We start from the raw sequence: 20,351 nt of genomic DNA, 5'->3' as shown, positions 1-20,351 counted from the left end.
CGGCCGCGGGGGACTGGGACAGCGTCCGGGTCGCCGGAGCAGGGTCCCTGCGAGGACGAGGCCGCGAGAGGGGTCGCCTGCAGAGATGAGTGTCGGCCGGTGGACGGGGCGGAAAGGCCGGGATGGGAAGGAGGCCGAGGCACCTGAGTGCCAGCTTCTCAAAGTAAAAGGGGGCCGTTGGCGTCTGGTTGTCGTAGCAACGGGTACGTCGCGTGGGCGGGGTTAGCGGTGGGGCGGGGCCTGCCGGTGGGGGCGGGGCCAACAGGCTGCGGCCCGGAAACTGATGCGGGAAGCGGGAAGCCCGAGGACCTAGGCTGGCCGTCAGCGACCCAGGATCCCCTTGCCGGGCCCAGGGCGCCCCCTGCCGCTGGGGTGTTTAACAGACACCTTCCATCCGGCCGGGGGAGAACCAGGACCACCCCCACACACACCTGGGGGAGAACCAGGACCCCCACACACACACCTGAGGGAGAACCAGGACCCCCACACACCTGAGGGAGAACCAGGAGCCCCACACACACACACCTGATGGATAACCAGTACCCCCACACACACACCTGAGGGAGAACCAGGAGCCCCCCACACACACACCTGAGGGAGAACCAGGAGCCCCCCACACACACACCTGAGGGAGAACCAGGAGCCACACACACACACCTGAGGGAGAACCAGGAGCCCCCCACACACACACCTAAGGGAGAACCAGGACCCCCACACACACACCTGAGGGAGAACCAGGAGCCCCCCACACACACACCTGAGGGAGAACCAGGAGCCCCACACACACACACCTAAGGGAGAACCAGGACCCCCACACACACACCTGAGGGAGAACCAGGAGCCCCCCACACACACCTGAGGGAGAACCAGGACCCCCACACACACCTGGGGGAGAACCAGGACCCACACACACACCTGAGGGAGAACCAGGAGCCCCACACACACCTGGGGGAGAACCAGGACCCACACACACACCTGAGGGAGAACCAGGAGCCCCACACACACACACCTGAGGGAGAACCAGGAGCCCCACACACACCTGGGGGAGAACCAGGACCCCCACACCTGAGGGAGAACCAGGTGCCCCCACACACACACCTGAGGGAGAACCAGGACCCCCACACACCTGAGGGAGAACCAGGTGCCCCCACACACACACCTGAGGGAGAACCAGGACCACCCACACACACACCTGGGGGAGAACCAGGACCCCCACACACACACCTGAGGGAGAACCAGGACCCCCACACACCTGGGGGAGAACCAGGAGCCCCACACACACCTGAGGGAGAACCAGGAGCCCCCACACACACCTGAGGGAGAACCAGGAGCCCCACACACACACCTGAGGGAGAACCAGGAGCCCCCACACACACACCTGAGGGAGAACTAGGAGCCCCACACACACACCTGGGGGAGAACCAGGACCCCCACACACCTGAGGGAGAACCAGGTGCCCCCACACACACACCTGAGGGAGAACCAGGACCACCCCCACACACACACCTGAGGGAGAACCAGGAGCCCCACACACACACACCTGATGGAGAACCAGGAGCCCCACACACACACACCTGATGGATAACCAGGACCCCCACACACACACCTGAGGGAGAACCAGGAGCCCCCCACACACACACCTGAGGGAGAACCAGGAGCCACACACACACACCTGAGGGAGAACCAGGACCCCCACACACCTGGGGGAGAACCAGGACCCCCACACACACACCTGAGGGAGAACCAGGACCCCCACACACCTGAGGGAGAACCAGGTGCCCCCACACACACACCTGAGGGAGAACCAGGACCACCCCCACACACACCTGGGGGAGAACCAGGACCACCCCCACACACACCTGGGGGAGAACCAGGACCCCCACACACACACCTGAGGGAGAACCAGGACCCCCACACACCTGGGGGAGAACCAGGACCCCCACACACACACCTGAGGGAGAACCAGGAGCCCCCCACACACACACCTGAGGGAGAACCAGGAGCCCCACACACACACACCTGATGGATAACCAGGACCCCCACACACACACCTGAGGGAGAACCAGGAGCCCCCCACACACACACCTGAGGGAGAACCAGGAGCCACACACACACACCTGAGGGAGAACCAGGAGCCCCACACACACACACCTAAGGGAGAACCAGGACCCCCACACACACACCTGAGGGAGAACCAGGAGCCCCCCACACACACCTGAGGGAGAACCAGGACCCCCACACACACACCTGAGGGAGAACCAGGAGCCCCACACACACCTGGGGGAGAACCAGGACCCACACACACACCTGAGGGAGAACCAGGAGCCCCACACACACCTGGGGGAGAACCAGGACCCACACACACACCTGGGGGAGAACCAGGAGCCCCCCACACACACACCTGAGGGAGAACCAGGAGCCCCCCACACACACACCTGAGGGAGAACCAGGAGCCCCACACACACCTGGGGGAGAACCAGGACCCCCACACCTGAGGGAGAACCAGGTGCCCCCACACACACACCTGAGGGAGAACCAGGACCCCCACACACCTGAGGGAGAACCAGGTGCCCCCACACACACACCTGAGGGAGAACCAGGACCACCCACACACACACCTGGGGGAGAACCAGGACCCCCACACACACACCTGAGGGAGAACCAGGAGCCCCACACACACACACCTGAGGGAGAACCAGGAGCCACACACACACACCTGAGGGAGAACCAGGACCCCCACACACACACCTGAGGGAGAACCAGGAGCCACACACACACACCTGAGGGAGAACCAGGACCCCCACACACCTGGGGGAGAACCAGGACCCCCACACACACACCTGAGGGAGAACCAGGACCCCCACACACACACCTGAGGGAGAACCAGGACCCCCACACACCTGGGGGAGAACCAGGACCCCCACACACACACCTGAGGGAGAACCAGGACCCCCACACACCTGAGGGAGAACCAGGACCCCCACACACACACCTGAGGGAGAACCAGGAGCCCCCCACACACACACCTGAGGGAGAACCAGGAGCCCCCCACACACACACCTGAGGGAGAACCAGGAGCCACACACACACACCTGAGGGAGAACCAGGAGCCCCCCACACACACACCTAAGGGAGAACCAGGACCCCCACACACACACCTGAGGGAGAACCAGGAGCCCCACACACACCTGAGGGAGAACCAGGAGCCCCACACACACACCTGAGGGAGAACCAGGAGCCACACACACACACCTGAGGGAGAACCAGGAGCCCCACACACACACCTGAGGGAGAACCAGGACCCCCACACAGACACCTGAGGGAGAACCAGGAGCCCCCCCCACACACACCTGAGGGAGAACCAGGACCCCCACACACACACCTGAGGGAGAACCAGGACCCCCACACACACCTGGGGGAGAACCAGGACCCACACACACACCTGAGGGAGAACCAGGAGCCCCCCACACACACACCTGAGGGAGAACCAGGAGCCCCACACACACACACCTGAGGGAGAACCAGGAGCCCCACACACACACCTGAGGGAGAACCAGGAGCCCCACACACACACCTGAGGGAGAACCAGGACCCCCACACACACACCTGAGGGAGAACCAGGAGCCCCCCACACACACACCTGAGGGAGAACCAGGACCCCCACACACACACCTGAGGGAGAACCAGGAGCCCCACACACACCTGGGGGAGAACCAGGACCCACACACACACCTGAGGGAGAACCAGGAGCCCCCCACACACACACCTGAGGGAGAACCAGGAGCCCCACACACACACACCTGAGGGAGAACCAGCAGCCCCACACACACCTGGGGGAGAACCAGGAGCCCCCACACACACCTGAGGGAGAACCAGGAGCCCCACACACACATCTGATGGATAACCAGGACCCCCACACACACACCTGAGGGAGAACCAGGAGCCCCACATACACCTGGGGGAGAACCAGGACCCCCACACCTGAGGGAGAACCAGGTGCCCCCACACACACACCTGAGGGAGAACCAGGACCCCCACACACCTGAGGGAGAACCAGGTGCCCCCACACACACACCTGAGGGAGAACCAGGACCACCCCCACACACACCTGGGGGAGAACCAGGACCCCCACACACACACCTGAGGGAGAACCAGGAGCCCCACACACACACACCTGAGGGAGAACCAGGAGCCCCACACACACACACCTGATGGATAACCAGGACCCCCACACACACCTGAGGGAGAACCAGGAGCCCCCCACACACACACCTGAGGGAGAACCAGGAGCCCCCCACACACACACCTGAGGGAGAACCAGGAGCCACACACACACACCTGAGGGAGAACCAGGAGCCCCCCACACACACACCTGAGGGAGAACCAGGACCCCCACACACACACCTGAGGGAGAACCAGGAGCCCCACACACACACCTGAGGGAGAACCAGGAGCCCCACACACACACCTGAGGGAGAACCAGGACCCCCACACACACACCTGAGGGAGAACCAGGAGCCCCCCACACACACACCTGAGGGAGAACCAGGACCCCCACACACACACCTGAGGGAGAACCAGGAGCCCCACACACACCTGGGGGAGAACCAGGACCCACACACACACCTGAGGGAGAACCAGGAGCCCCCCACACACACACCTGAGGGAGAACCAGGAGCCCCACACACACACACCTGAGGGAGAACCAGCAGCCCCACACACACCTGGGGGAGAACCAGGACCCCCACACCTGAGGGAGAACCAGGTGCCCCCACACACACACCTGAGGGAGAACCAGGACCCCCACACACCTGAGGGAGAACCAGGTGCCCCCACACACACACCTGAGGGAGAACCAGGACCACCCACACACACACCTGGGGGAGAACCAGGACCCCCCCACACACACCTGAGGGAGAACCAGGACCCCCACACACCTGGGGGAGAACCAGGAGCCCCACACACACCTGAGGGAGAACCAGGAGCCCCCACACACACCTGAGGGAGAACCAGGAGCCCCACACACACACCTGAGGGAGAACCAGGAGCCCCACACACACACCTGATGGATAACCAGGACCCCCACACACACACCTGAGGGAGAACCAGGAGCCCCCTACACACACACCTGAGGGAGAACCAGGAGCCCCCACACACACACCTGAGGGAGAACTAGGAGCCCCCCACACACACCTGGGGGAGAACCAGGACCCCCCCACACACACACACCTGGGGGAGAACCAGGAAACCACACACACACACACACACCTGGGGAGAACCAGGTGTTCCTACCTACACACAGCGACACCCCCTTTCATGGACACTGTGCCTCTCAAGTCTTCTCCAGACCTGCAGCCCCATCACCCCACATTCTCAGCCCCCCACCCCACAGGAATCTTCCATCAGACTCTGGGATATGGGGGTGGGGGGGCGTCCGAGGTCCTGGGGGTCAGGGCAGGTCTGAGCGGCACCCCAGGCACACATCTCCCGGGCTCCACATTGTCTCTGCTCCTTTGCGAGGGGCAGCTAAGGGTAGTGGGGCATGAACTTTCCTGTCTTACTAACTTCTCTGGGCTGATAAAATGTCGATAGTAGCAGCTGGGAGAGAGGAAAGAGATCATGGTTGCTGTGCAAGCGACTTTCATGCCTGCGACGCCAAAGTCCCAGGTTCAATCCCTGGTACCACATAAGTGAGGGTTGTGAGCAGTGCTCCCACGCCAAAAACAAACAAGTCTCTGTTTTGTGGGTAAGAGTTTACACATAACAGTCACACCTATATTATCCTGCGCGCCACATCCACGTACCTACATGCCATGAGCACGGATCATTACTGTCAGTAGCTACATTTACGTATCACATACAATAGCATGCACGTCTAGGGCCAGGGAGACAGCCCATGCCGGTTATGCCAAACGACTTTCATGCCTGAGGTTCCAAGGTCCGAGATTCAGTTCTGGGCACCACCATAACAGCAACAAAGAGCCCTACAGACAGACCCCCACTGCACACACGACACGTGGCTCAGGGCCTCACCCTCAGCAGCAGGAAATTGCAAAACCAGAAGGAAGCAGACGGGAGAGTCAGGGTCTGTTTTCACCCCCACAAATGCAAGGTGCTTGGAAAAGGCAGCCCCAAGCTGGGCCCCTGGAAGCTTCACCTCTCTGGTGTCCTCCGCAGGGTTCCTTGGGTGACAGGAGTCTCACTGAGAAGCACCCCCTGAGTCAGGCCTCATGGCCTCCGGAGACCAAGATGGGGGGTCCTCCCCGGGCTCTCCATGGGCCGCCATCCTTGAGGCTGTCCGGGAGCAGCTCCCGTCTCTGGACTCGGATTCCTCCCTGGTAAGCAAGCCCCTCTCCCTAGGCCCGGGCTGCTCTTTCGTGCAGGGCTGACAGACACATGGTGGTTATTGGCTTGTTAGGACAGCTCACTAGTTTCTGCCCCAGCCTCTCTCTCTCTCCCTGATCTCAGTCTCCGGTTTCACTTCGGGGAACATCTCTTGGTACTCAGCATCCTCACAGGCCATTCAGTGACTCGAACCTCGACTGGAACTCCCTCCAGGGGGATGAAATGGTCCCCTCAGTGGTGGCCCCAGCCACTTCCTGGCCCAGCAGAATGGAGACCAGCTCTTCTCCCAGAGCCCACACAGCCTGGACTTGGCAGGGGTATGACTCAGTGGCAGAACATATGCTTTGCCTACGTGAGACCCTGGGTTCAATCCCTGGCACCAGAAAGACAAAACACAATCACAAAATAAATCAAGGAATCCAGGGTTTGAGCATGAAGCAGCCCTTAGTCCCATCCCCACTCACATAACCTGGGGCCAGTTGCCATACCTGGATTGGCCTCAGTCTCCTCACTGGGACACATTTGGGATTCTGTGTATAAATTGGCAGGCCTGAGGAGAGGGATATTATAATGGTTCTGTAAGACTTTCATGCCTGAGACTTAAAGGCCTCAGGTTCAATCCCCAGCTCCACCACAAACCAGAGCAGAACAGTACTCTGGTACAAACAAAGTTGCAGGCCCATAGTCTGTGCTCATTTCTTAGCCTTGTCCAAACCCCCAAGTCCTGCCATGGCTCTCACTCTGGTAGACACTTGCTGGGTGCAGGGCAATACAGTTTTTTTTCTCACATCTCTGGGGCTTCAACTCCAGTCCAGCTTCTTTCAGAACAAGCAAGATAGGCAGAGAGAAGAGAGAGAAACAGACAAGCAAACAAGCAAACAATTCCCCCTCCCCAAACATACAGGAGGCCTGGAGGCGGCACAGTGGATAAGGTGTTGGACTCTCAAGCAGAGGTCTCTAGTTTGATTCCCAGCATCACATTGCCAAACTTTGGTTGTCTTTTTCTCATAACAGACAAGCAAACAAACTTTAAAAAAAATATTTATTTATTCTCTTTTGTTGCCCTTGTTTTATTGTTGTAGTTGTTATTGATGTCGTTGTTGGATAGGACAGGTAGAAATGGAGAGAGGAGGGGAAAGACCCGCTTCACCTCTTGTGAAGCGACTCCCCTGCAGGTGGGGAGCCGGGGCTCAAACTGGGATCCTGACACTGATCCTTGCACTTGGTGCCACCTGTGCTTAACCCACTTTGCTACTGCCCAACCCCCGCAAACAAATTTTTAAAAAGAAAGAAGTCACAGCACCAAAGCTTCCTCCAGTGTGGTGGGGCCAGGCTCAAACCTGTGTCACACATGGCAAGGCAGCACACTGCCCAGCTGAGCTAGATTGTCAGCCCAGACAGGTGTATCTTCCCTGAGTTGAGGACGAGGCTCCGAGTTACCCGGCTCCAGTTCCTGGACCTGATGCTTTAGAAGCAACAGACTAAGGCTCTGTGTCATTAATGGTGGGAGGGCTGCCATCTGTAATGTTCATTCAGCCATCTAGAAACAGCACTTGCTTCATGCGGGGTGTCCCTACAGGTCTGGACACAATGGGAGCCTCACCTCACCTCCACCAGGTGGTGGTGCTGAGTCCGTTCCTATTATTTTAAAGATTTCACATCTTATTAGCACAGGAGAGAGAGAGAGAGAGAGGAGAGAGGTGAGGGGGCAGGAGGGAGGAGGGAGAGGGGAGAGAGGAGAGGACTAGAGCATCACTCTGGTTGATGCTAGGAATAGAACTTGGGACCCTGGCCGAGCAAGTGAGCTGAGCTGGAGAGTGCACCTGCATTGCCAGGCACACAGCCCAGGTTCCAGCCTGACCACCCCCTCCCCCCAGGGCACTGGGAGAAGCTTCCAGTTTTGGTGCTGTGACATCTTTCATTCACCCCTTTTGTTTGTCTGTCTTTTTATATTTGAAAAGTCGGCTGGGAGTGGCGAAGTCTCTGCAGAAACAAATGTGGGCCCTATGTCTGTAAGCCCAGGGCTCTCGCCCTCGCAGTCTCCCTGGCAGCTGGGCCCACTTCTAATCCAGTGGCAGCAACCTTTCAACTTGGGGGCAGGGGACTGAGCCACAGGGTCCATCAAGGCCAGGGCGAGGGCCCTCCAGCCTCCAGCCCTGGCTGCCAGCCCCACAGCCCTCCCCTTTGTCCACAGTCAGACTGCGGGGAGGAGGAGCTATTCATCTTCCAGCGGAATGACACTGCGCTGATTCCAGACTTGTCAGAGGAGCTGGCTGAAGACCCCACCGAGGCCTGGTCAGCTCTGGACAACGGATTTCCTCTCGAGGTCTGTGGGGTGTGGGCTCCTGAGACCTCCTAAACTAGGCCCCTGCAGGCTGTGGGGTGAAGTTGGAGGCTGCCTACGGCTCTCATGAGACCTTAACAACAAAACGGGAAACTCCAGGGACCAGACAGTGGGCTAAACACAGATCACTCGAAGCGTAAGGACCGGCTTTTGGATCCCGGTTCTAGCCTCTGACTCCCCACCTGTGAAGGGAGGAGGGTGGTCACTTCACAGGTGTGAAGCAGGTCTGCAGGTTTCTGTCTTTCTCCCTCTCTGTTTTCCTCTCTTCTCTTAATTTCTCTCTGGCTTATCCAACAACAACATGGGTAACAAAAGGGCAACAAAATGGGAAAAATGGCCTCCAGGAGCAATGGATTGTAGCGCAGGCACCAAGCTGCAGCAATAACTTTGGAGGCAAAACAACAACAACAAAACTTGGTTTAGGGGACCGGGTGGTGGCACATCAGCCTGAACACACAGATGGTACCATGCACAAGGACCTGGGTTCAAGTCCCCAGTCCCTATCTGCAGGGAGGAAGCCTCACTAGTGCAGGGCTGCCAGTGTCTGTCTCTCTTTTTATTTATTTATTTATGTTGTTGTTGTTGTTGCCCTTGTTTTATTGTTGTAGTTATTATTGATGTCGTCGTTGTTGGATAGGACAGAGAGAAATGGAGAGAGGAGGGGGAGACAGAGAGGGGGAGAGATAAACACCTGCAGACCTGCTTCACTGCCTGTGAAGCGACTCCCCTGCAGGTGGGGAGCCGGGGCTCGAGCCAGGATCCTTATGCCGGTCCTTGTGCTTTGCGCCACCTGCGCTTAACCTGATGCGCTACCATGTGACTCCCTCTCTTTTAATTTATGTAATTTATTCATTTACAGAGCACACTGCTCAGCTCTGGCTTATGGTGATGGGGAGGAGGGTTGAACCTGGAACTTTGGAGCCTCAGGCAGGAGAGTCTCTTTGCATAGCCATTAGGCTGTCTCCTTCACAACAGATGTCTCTTTCTCCCATACTATCTCCTCCTCCCCTCATTTTTTCTGTCCTAGCGAAAAATAAAAATAATAATAATAATAAAAGAAAAAATTAAAAAAGGAACATGTCTGCTGGGAGTGGTGGATTTTGCAGGATGACTTTCATACCTGAGGCACCAGAGGTCCTTGAACCGAACCAAAGGTTTGATCCCCAACACCACCATGAGCCCAAGTTTAGCTCCAGTAAAACAGCTAACACAAACACAAACACTGGCCTGAGAGGTGCAGCAGTAGATAAAGCATTGAGCCCGCATTGCATATGCCAGTAATACTCTGGTTCTCTCTCATAAACACCTCACATAATAAAAGGGAATGAATATCACAGGCCTAGGTTGGTACATGCAGGAAAGCCCTCTCAGCAGGTATTTCACCAGGCGTGAAACGACCTTGTGCTGGTCACTCCCCCAGCAACCCTGTCAGAGCCACTGTGTGGAGGTGGTGGGAGCTGAGAGGGAGGGCAGAGCCATCAGGTGAATGTTACGGTGCGCAAGGACCCAGGTTCAAGTCCCCAGCCCCCATCTGCAGGGTAGAAGCTTCACTAGTGGTGAAACAGTACTGTAGGTATCTCTCTCCCTCTCTCCCTATCACCCCTTACCTCTCAAATTCTGGCTGTCTCTATCCAATAAATAAAGATAATAAAGAAATTTTTAAAAAATAGAGTAGCTGAGGAGAGGCAGGTTTCTGGGGTGGTGGGAAAGCTTCAGAGGATCAAAGTAGTGACGGCTGCATGCCCAGAACATTCTCACCGCCAGTGAACCAAGCACACAGTGAAAAGCGGGTAAAGCGGCAGACCTGGGTGGGCAGGTGGTGGTGCACCTGGCAGAGAGCACACACTCCAGTGCACAAGGACCTGGGATCAAGCCCCCAGCCCCCATCTGCAGGGGGGAAGCGTCACAAGTGGTGAAACAGTGCTGACTGCTGGGGTCTCCCCCGTCCCTTTCAACTTGTTCCCATCACAAATAAATGGCAAGCATGCAGCATCACAAACCTTCCAGGAGACAGACGATTGTGAGACCACTAACCAAGGGCCCCTGTTCTCTGTAGCCTGCAGAGGCTGCCCCTGAGCCCTGGAGCGAGAGGACCGCAAGGGCAGAGGACCTGGCCCCTCCGGGAGGAGAGGATACGAGCCGGCCTTTGGGGAGCAGTGCGCCCAAGGGGACTCCCAGGTGGCAGGAAGGTGACCTCAGGAGCATGTCTTTCAACACGGGAGCATCTCAGAGCGCCCCCTGCGGGCCACAGGGAGAAGCCTCCCTCTCTTCTGGGGAGGGAGAGCAGAAGACAGAGTCCCCCGATGCTGCCTCCCCCGTCTGCCAGGCCTCAGACCCTGCTCGGCGCAGAGCCCTCCGCAGGGAAAGGAGGCAGATGATTGAGAAAGACATACTGCACAGAGTCACCTGGGGTGCCGAGGAGCCAGCCCGCAGCGACCCCGGTGAAGCTGCAGCCTCAGGTCGGAGGCCGGCAGCAGCAGCCGAGGAGCCCCAGGAAGGACCGCTGGTGCTCTCCCTCCAGGTAGGGGACCCCAACCCTGGCTCTTCCTCCTCTTCCTCTGCCCTCTGCGTTGTTGAGTGGGCCTTGCAAGGTGCTATGAAGTCAGACATAAGAAATGGGAGTTCTGAGGTGGTGCAGCGGATAGAACATTGGGCTCTCGGGGGGGCCAGTAGCGCACTGGGTTAACCGCACATGATGCAAAGCGCAAGGACTGGAGTAAAGGATCCTGGTTCGAGCCCCCGGCTCCCCACCTGCAGGGGAGTCGCTTCACAGGTGGTGAAGCAGGTCTGCAGGTGTCTGTCTTTCTCTCCCCCTCTCTTGTCTTCCCTCCTCTCTTCATTTCTCTCTGTTCTATCCAACAACAACCACATCAATGGCAGCAATAACAATAACGACAACAAGAGCAATGAAGGGGGAAAAAATGGCCTCCAGAAGCTGTGGATTCGTAGTGCAGGCACCAAGCCCCAGCAATAACCCTGGAGAAAAAAAAACTTAGACTCTCAAGCATGAGGTGAAACCCCCAGCACCATGTGTGGCAGAGTGATACTCTAATTATCTTGCTCTCTCCTATCTCATTAATGAATAAGGTTATTATTAAAATTTCTTATCTTTATTATCCAATAGAGATAGCTATCCATTTAGAAGGAAGGGGGAGATAGCGAGAGGGAGAGAGACACCTGCAGCCCTGCTTCACCACTCACAAAACTTTCCCCCTGCAGGTGGGGACCGGGGGCTTAAACCCAGGTCTTTGAGCTGTAACGTGAGCTCAACCAGGTGCGCCACCACCTGGCCCTGGCTTGTTGGTTTTTTTAAATTTTTTTTATTATCTTTATTTATTGGATAGAAACAAGTCAGAAATTGAGAGGGAAGGGAGTGATAGAGAGGGAGAGAGACAGAGAGATACCTACAGCCCTGCTTCACCACTTGAAAAGCTTTCCCCCTGCAGGTGGGGACCAGCGGCTTGAACCTGGGTCCTTGTGCATTCTAACATGTGCACTCAACCAGGTGTGCCACCACTTGGCCCTGGCTTGTTTTTTTTTTAAAAATATTTATTTATTCCCTTTTGTTGCCCTTGTTTTATTATTGTAATTATTGTTGTTATTGATGTCCTTAGATAGGACAGAAAGAAATGGAAAGCGGAGGGGAAGACAGAGAAGGGGAGAGAGATAGACACCTGCAGACCTGCTTTACCGCCTCTGAATTGACTTCCTTGCAGGTGGAGGGCCAGGGGCTTAAACCAGGACCCTTAGGCCAGTTCTTGTGCTTTGCTCCACCTGCGTCAACCCGCTGCACTACTGACCGGCTCCCAGCTATTTTTTTTTTTAATAACCAGAGCATTGCTTAGCTCTGCTTTGTGGTGGTGAGGGGGCTTGAACCTGGGACTTTGGTTGTTTTATTTTTTAATATTTATTAATTTATTTCCTTTTGTTGCCCTTGTTGTTTTATTGTTATAGTTGTTAATGATGTTGTTGTTGGATAGGACAAAGAGAAATGGAGAGAGGAGGGGAAGATAGAGAGGGGGAGAGAAAGACAGATACCTGCAGACCTGCTTCACCACCTGTGAAGCGACTCCCCTGTAGGTGGGGAGCCGGGGGCTCGAACCGGGATCCTTACGCTGGTCCTTGTGCTTTGTGCCATGTGCGCTTAACCTGCTGTGCTACCATCTGACTCCCATGAACCTGGGACTTTGGACACTCAGGCATGACAGTCTCTGCATAACCAAATAAGGTCTTAAAAAAAAAAAAGAAAGGCCAGGCCGGGTGGTGGCACACCTGGTTGAGCACACGTTTCGGTGCACAAGGACCCAGGTTCAAGCCCCCAGTCCCCACCTGCAGGGGGAAAGGTTCACAAGTGGTGAAGCAGTGCTGCAGGTGTCTCTGTCTCTCTCCCTCTCTCCCCTTCCTCTTGATTTCTGGCTGTCTCGACCCAATAAATACAGATGATGTATATAGCAAATTAGGCCTGGAAGGAGGCATAATGAAGTGAGTCAGCACTTAACTCAGAAGCATAAGGTCCCGAGATCCCGAGTTGTGTGTTTTTTTTTTTTTTTTGGCTCCAGGGTAATTGCTGGGGCTCAGTGCCTGCACCACAAATCCACTGCTCCTGGCAGCCACTTTTCCCCCTTTTTGTTGCCCTTGTTGTTTGTCAGTGTTGTGGTTATTATTGTTGTTGTTGGATAGGACAGAGAGAAATGGAGAGAGGAGGAGAAGACAGAGGGGGAGAGAAAGACAGACACCTGAGACCTGCTTCACTGCTTATGAAGTGATCCCCCCTGCAGGTGGGGAGCTGGAGGTTCGAACCGGGATCCTTACGCCGGTCCTTCTTCTTCGTGCCATGTGCACTTAACCTGCTGCACTACCTCCTGACCCTGGGGTTAGTCACATTTTATAAAGCAAAACATTTCACCTTCCTATGTTACTGGTTGTCACAGGACTCCCCACTCAGAACACTGACTTCCTCCAGTGCAGTGAGGCCCGGCTAGAACCTGGGTTGCCTGCATGGCAAAGCAGACACACTACCCAGATGAGCTATTTTGATGGCCATGTATTTTGACCTGCTCTGGCTATGGTGGTTCCACTTATCAGACTGTTAGACCTGGGGCCTCTGATCCTCAGGTAGGAATGTCTGTCACACGCATCACTGTGCAGTCTCTGCCTTCTAGTAGCTCATTGTTGCTACCACGGTTACTGCTGGGCTTGGTGCCTGCACCACAACTCCACTGCTTCTGGAAGCCAGGTTTTTCTCCTCCTTCTCCTTCTTCTGACTTTTCTCATAGAGACAGAAAGAAATGAGGTGGGGAGGGAGGTGAAAGAGGGAGAAAGGGAGACACCTGCAGTGCATCAGTGCTTCAGTGTTTTCAAAGCTTCGTCCCTGCAGCTGGAACTGGGGGCTTGAACCCAGCTTGGCAAGCATGGTAACATATGTACTTTCCCAGGTGCACCACTACCCAGCCCTTCACCACCGAGCACTTGACACCCAGACAGTCCTAAATAGTGTTGAGGTGGCATGGGCTCCTCCAGGTCAGAGTGTGTCTTTGTGCCACATGCAGAAGTACCGCCCTTTGAGGCCCCAGAGGCGGCACAGTGGGTCAGGTGTCAGACCCTGAGGAGGAGGTCTGACTCCTGGCATCTGCTCTTCTCCCTCTCTCCCCATTTCGTCAACATTTTAAGAAGTATCGCCCTGAAAGGCATGGGATGTGGGCAGAAAGGGCCCCAGGTAGTTCACTCTGCAGCCTGCGTGGATGTGGGGGCCTCTGCACTCGGCCCAGCCCCTGCCTGCTCGGGCAGCGGACCCCGTGGCAGCCTTGTAACCGCCACTCCCATCATTCCAGCAATTTGAAGACAGGGATTTGGACCTCCTCCTTCAGAGTCTCCGAGGACTGGGAGATCGCCCACCTGGAGCCGCATGGTGGGCGGCTGACTACCGCCAGCTCTCAGGTCTGACCTTGTGCCCAAGGGCTCAAGCAAACCCCCTCTAGCAGCTTCTTCCAGGGGCTCTCAGTAAAGCTGGGCACCCCCACAGTCCCTTTAGTGCATGGTGTTCACGGGCTCAGATCTGAGGTGCCAGGGCTTGAAAGCCTCCTTCCCTCCCTCCTTCCTTCCCTCAGAGGCTGCCTGCTGTGCCAAACAGAGGCCCCTCAGCCCTGGCCCCTGCTCTAGACTCACCACACCTCTTCCTCTGTGCTGCCACCTTCTCTCCTTCCTTCTGGAAACAGTCTTCCTGCTCCTTCAGCTCCCAGGCCCCCTGTCTCCTAAAGCAAAACTAGGTCTTGCTCTGGGCAGTTTGCAATTTTTGTTTTTTAGTTATCTCTATTTCTTTTTTTAAAAAATGTTTATTTATTTATTATTAGATAGAGATAGAAATTGAGAGGGGAGGGGGAGATAGAGAGGGAGAGAGACAGAGAGACACCTGTAGCACTGCTTCACCACTTGTAAAGCTTTTCCCCTGCAGGTGGGGACCAGGGGCTTGAACCTGGGTCCTTGTGCACTGTAACATGTGCACTCAACCAGGTGCGCCACCACCTGACCCCCAGCAGGTTTGTGAATCAAACGAAAGCTCTGGGCTGTTGCCCACAAGGCAGGAGGAGGCAGGCCATGGCAACCGCCTTGGACAAAAGCCCCCAGTCGCCAAGCAAAGGCATCTCTAAGACGGGCGGAGCTTGGGAGTGTGGTCAGTGCCCCTTTTCTGGAGGGCAGCGCGGCAGAACTGAGCCTGTCTTCAAGGCACCAAAGCCTTTGATGAAGCTGCCGTTTCTAGTGTCTAACCAAACGCTTACGTACGTGGATGCTCGAGGACGCCCACGGCAGCACTGCTTACTCACACAGTGAGAAGAGGGACTGCACCTTACCCAGCAGAGGCTCTGCGGCCCATGAAGGAAATCACACGTACACCTTGAAGGATGTTGCTGTGCTCAGAAACCTGAGCTGACCTCCTCACTGTGTTTTCCTTTCCGACTTCAGTATCACAGTGGCCTCATCGCTGTTTTCAAAACCTGAACGCACAGATCAGTTCTGATCCCCCGACAGATGGGAAACAGGATAAACTTCCGCAGAGGCTCACACCCAGCTCCCGTCAGTCACATAAAGCTGCCCCCTTCCCAGCCCTGCTGAGCGGGAGGGGTGGGAGCGGGCTCCAGGCACCTCCCCACGGGCACGTAAGGCTACCAAGGGGCTGGGAGCCCAGAGCTCAGTCTGCTGAGTTGGGGGGTACCTCCCACTGAGTACCCTTTCTCCCCTCAGACCACGCCGAGCCCAGCACCCAGGACCTCCTCATGGAGCAGCTGGCCCTCCTCTGTGCTTCCCAGTCCAGAGCCTCTTCCTCTTCCTCAAAGGTGCCCGACGCCCTGACGGACACCTGGCCTCAGAAGGCTGGAAGCAGGTGGGGTTTTGAGCCTGGGCCCCCGTCCTACTTCTGCGGGGCCTGCTGTGTGCTTTCACACGGGCCCAGGTGGCGGTACCGAGCTGAGCACCCGTGTGATAGTGCAGGGTGCAAGGACCCAGCCCCCGCCCACAGGGTGAGGCAGCACTGCAGCTGTTCCTCCTCTTCCTCACTCCGTCTCCCCACCCCTCTTGATCTGTGTCCATCCCCCCAAAAAAAAACAGAGATGCTATGATTGTCCCCATTTTTTTTGTTTAAAGAGATATCTTTTTAAAAATGTATTTATTATTGTATAGAGAGAAACTGAGAGAAGGGGAGATAGGAAGAGAGACAGAGAGATACCTGCAGCCCTGCTTCACCACTTGTGAAGCTTTCCCCCTGCAGGCGGGGACCAGGGGCTTGAACCCGGGTCCTTGCGCACTGTAACGTGTGCGCTCAACCATCTGCGCCACCGCCTGGCCCCGATTGTCCCGTTTTGTAATAGTTTGGCTGACCCAGCTACCACTCCCCCCCAAAGCCCAACGGCTCCCTCTCCTCCATCCACAGGGCCTCCCTGGGGTACAGCCCTGCCCCCTGCTCACCCTTGGTGGCCACAGCCAGGCTGATCAGAACCTTTCTCTGGGAACCCTCATGGAGCGTGTTTGGCTGGAGAAGGGGCCTGCAATAAGCCCCCGGGGCTGGAGGCCTGGCCCAGGGAATCCCCAAGCCCAGCTGCAGCCCTTTACGCACCTCGGAGGCCCCCCACCTGAGGTCTGGGCTGGCTACGCGCTGGCCCCACATGCCTCGTGCGGACAAGGAGCTGGCCGGTGACCCGCGTTCACTTAGTTTCAACCAGCTTGCATGTGCGTTTAAGTGGTTTCTCACGGCAAGCGCAGAGAACGAGCATTTGGTCACCAGGGGAAGTTTTCTTGGGTTCCTCGGGGTCAGAAAACAGTAAACGTATTTGCAGAGCCACTCCAGCGCTCCATACACAGTGGGCGCTGGTCACATGTGAGAAGGCTCCTGGAGTGACTCCGTGGGCCTGCTCCTCTCCCCTTAGCTGTGCCTCGTGGCAGCGGGGATCCGTGGGCACCCACAGCCTGAGGCAGCGGAGCTGGGAGGCACAGCCTTCCACCATCTTCATCGATCTGCGGCCGAAGGATCCATCCCCAGACCGAGGACTGGAGGACAGGTACAGGGAGCTGTGAGCACTTGGCCTTGGGAGGGACTTCCACAGGCCCCTGTGGTGAGTCCTGCCAGTAGAGGTGGGTGGAGACCTGCTTGGTTGGGGCAGGACTAAGCATGGCCAAGCCCCTGCAGAGAGGGAAGACGCAGGGGCAGAGGGCTCTTTCCTGGTCTAAGGCTGGGGTACCTCCCACCGCATGGCAGGAAGCCCCCTGGCTCCTTGGTGCCTGCTGCCTGCCCAGCCTCCTGTCCAGGGTCACGGGAGGGCCAGGATGGGACAGAAAGGGGCATGTCTGACCAACTCCTGGACCTCACCTGCAGCTCCAGCCGCAGCCCCAGTTCCAGCTCCTCTGAGGAGGAGGAGGAGGAGAGAGCAGCACCAGAGGGGCAGGAGTCTCACTCCTCCTGGAGGCCAAGGTAACCAAGGGGCTGTCTGCTGTCAGGTGTCTGTCAGCTTTCTGCAGCAGGTCCACTTCGCTTACCACCTGGTGCTAAGAGCTGTCTGTCCGGCTTTCTCTGCCAGGGTTACTGCTGGGACTTGGTGTCAGCACTATGAATACACTGCTCCTGGCAGCTTTTTTTTTTTTTTTTCCTATTTTATTTGATGGTGCAAAGAGACGTTGAGGTGGGGAAATGGGGGAGAAAGATAGACACCTGCAGACGTGCTTCACTCATGAAGTTTCCCTCTGCAGGTGGAGAGTGGGGGCTTGAACCTGGGTCCTAGAGCATAGTAACCTGTACCCTCATCCAGGGACATCACCACCCATCCCCTCAAGTGCTTTGTTTTGCACTTAGAGTCAACATTTGAAGGAGGGCCTGAGCAGAGTGTGGCTTGTTGAGGGGGTGGGGACACCACATCACTCTAGCACATGTGATGCCAGAGACAGACACTGGACCACCTGCGCCACTCCTCCCAGAAGGCGTCAGTGAACTGAAGTGCTGGGCCTGATGGCTGTGAGGTCAAGTCTCGCAGCCCTGAGCCTCAGGAGGTGGTGCGGCACAGTGGGTAGAGCAGCAGACTGAGTGCACACAGCCCTATCCCTGGCATCATTTAGGCCAGAGTGCCCAGTGATGCTCTGTGGCTTTCATTCCTTGTTAATGATTCTTTTTTTTAATTTATTCCCTTTTGTTGCCCTTGTTGTTTTATTGTTGTAGTCATTGATGTTGTTGTTGTTGGATAGGACAGAGAGAAATGGAGAGAGGAGGGGAAGACAGAGGGGGAGAGAAAGACAGACACCTGCAGACCTGCTTCACCGCCTGTGAAGTGACCTCCCTGCAGGTGGGGAGCTGGGGGCTCGAACCAGGATCCTTACGCTGGTCCTTGCACTTAACCTGCCACGTGCGCTTAACCCGCTGCGCTACTGCCCTGCTCCCCTTTGTTAATAATTCTTAAAAAAAAAAAAAAAGCGTGGGGGAGGGAGCTGGGCCACTGAGGCTCAGGGCCCGTGCAGGAAGGTGCTCTGGACACAGACACAGGCTGTCTCAGCAACAGTGTTGGGGCATCTGGCCTCCACCCAGTGCTGACACCCAGCTTCTCTTGCCTCACAGGGACCATACTGGCAAGAGTCAGCTCCTCCAGCAGCTCAGGGCATTCCGGCAGGGGGCGGCTCGGGCTGAGCTGCCTGATCGTGAAGGTCCCAGTGGCCAGAGGGCTCAGGCCCCTGAAGACAGGGCCGGCTCCGCAACACAGCGGAAGCAGCACGTGGCAGTGTGACAGAGTCACGGGAGGAGGCCCTGGGGCGCCTCTGGGGCCTGGGACAGCGTGACAGGCTGTGGTGTCACCTCAGGACCAACTGAGATGCCCCTGGAAACAACTGGAGGTTAGTGGGGCGAGGTGGCCTCACAGGCATGCCAGCCTGAGCCCCCGTCCTCCCGTCTTCACCAGGTGCCTTTGCTGCAGAGACCCACAGACCCGGCACCCAGCCAAAACACCGTTTAAGTGAAACATGATTAAAGCAGTTCAAGGTTGAAAAGGTATTAGAGAATTTAGCCTGTTTTCTGTGTCCCTAGATACTTGGTATCTTCTGACTAAGTTAATGCCACATACCCACAGAATGGACTCTTTGGGGTGAAGAATGATCTTTGATTTCATTATCGGCACATCTGTTCTGGGGCCCTGCATGTTGAAGACGGAGCTGGCCTTGACTATCGCTGTGACTCTGGGCCTTCCAGCCTGACTGTTCCCATGGAACCAGTATCCACCCTGCAAATAGCCAGCAAGAGCCTGGTGCATGTACGGGGGCTCCCCCCCCATGTTCAGAGCACGCCAACCTGTAGCAACTGTTCTCGTGCCAACTTGCTTTTGGGGTTCCACTTCTCAGCCTCAGTGTCCTGTGTCCTGCTCACCTGTGAGAGGAGCAGCCCCCTCGGGGCCCCCGAGACCACAGGGTTGGCCGGTAGGTAGGCAGGGGACTGGCATGTGGTCACCTGTTCAGTAGAGGCCACCACTGGTTGACAAGGTGGCGGCAGTGGCAAAGGTCTCTCCTCACGAAACCAGTAGCACTGGAGACAAGCCCCATTCGTCTTCCAGCCACAGCAACCAAGGCTGGAAGCAGAGGCCACTCCATCTGGTGACGGGCTCCACCCCCAGATGCCAGCTGGGTCCCTAGGGCCCTGGCAGGAGGCTTCTCCTGCAGGAATGTGGCCAGGTGGCTGCTGGCTGGGCATCAGACACTCTCACCTGCAGAGACCCCGACACTGCCCCGGGGCACACATGGGGGCAGAGCTGAGGCTTCTGGTAGGAGAGCCACTCACACAACCTGCGCGGACAGCTTAGCAGTGACCGAAGGTCACTTTCCCTCTAACTTCATCCCCCAGCTCCACCATCACCGAATACCAGTCAGTTCCTTTAGAGTATTTCACAAGCCACAACAGAAAACAAACTCAAGAGTTCAAGTCTGACTTCCCATGTCAAGAGAACTAAGATGAGGCAGAGGTTCAGTCAGACATGGGTTCAAAGCTAGTCCCACCAGCAGGACAGCCTAAAGCTCTCAGGGCCTGTTTCCCAGAGGGAGAACACAGGCCCATCATGGCACCTGGAGCCCATCCGCGCCAAGAGGGCCAAGGAGCAGGCAGGGCTCACTGAGGTGGCAGCCCTGCAGGGCTGGAGTCAGAAGGGCA

At 56.8% G+C, this 20,351-nt stretch overlaps 1 protein-coding gene across 2 annotated transcripts; it reads left to right on the top strand.

Moving 5' to 3' along the window:
- The first annotated feature begins 46 nt into the window (after nucleotides 1–46).
- Nucleotides 47–19,208, top strand: DNAAF8 (dynein axonemal assembly factor 8). Of its 2 annotated transcripts, XM_060172449.1 has the most exons (9): nucleotides 47–203; nucleotides 6,178–6,338; nucleotides 8,540–8,671; nucleotides 10,746–11,210; nucleotides 14,521–14,626; nucleotides 15,929–16,067; nucleotides 17,107–17,238; nucleotides 17,553–17,648; nucleotides 18,780–19,208. In XM_060172449.1, exons 2-9 carry the CDS (start codon nucleotides 6,231–6,233, stop codon nucleotides 18,943–18,945), a joined length of 1,344 nt encoding a protein of 447 aa, XP_060028432.1. In that variant the 5' UTR covers nucleotides 47–203; nucleotides 6,178–6,230; the 3' UTR covers nucleotides 18,946–19,208. The 2 variants fall into 2 exon arrangements, with proteins under 2 accessions (XP_060028432.1, XP_060028433.1); XM_060172450.1 differs by lacking the exon at nucleotides 8,540–8,671.
- The last annotated feature ends 1,143 nt before the right edge of the window (nucleotides 19,209–20,351 follow it).

This window comes from Erinaceus europaeus, chromosome 15, assembly GCF_950295315.1.
Source record: "Erinaceus europaeus chromosome 15, mEriEur2.1, whole genome shotgun sequence".
In the NCBI taxonomy this organism is placed as follows: domain Eukaryota; kingdom Metazoa; phylum Chordata; class Mammalia; order Eulipotyphla; family Erinaceidae; genus Erinaceus; species Erinaceus europaeus.
This window is presented reverse-complemented; position numbering and strand designations above follow the sequence as displayed.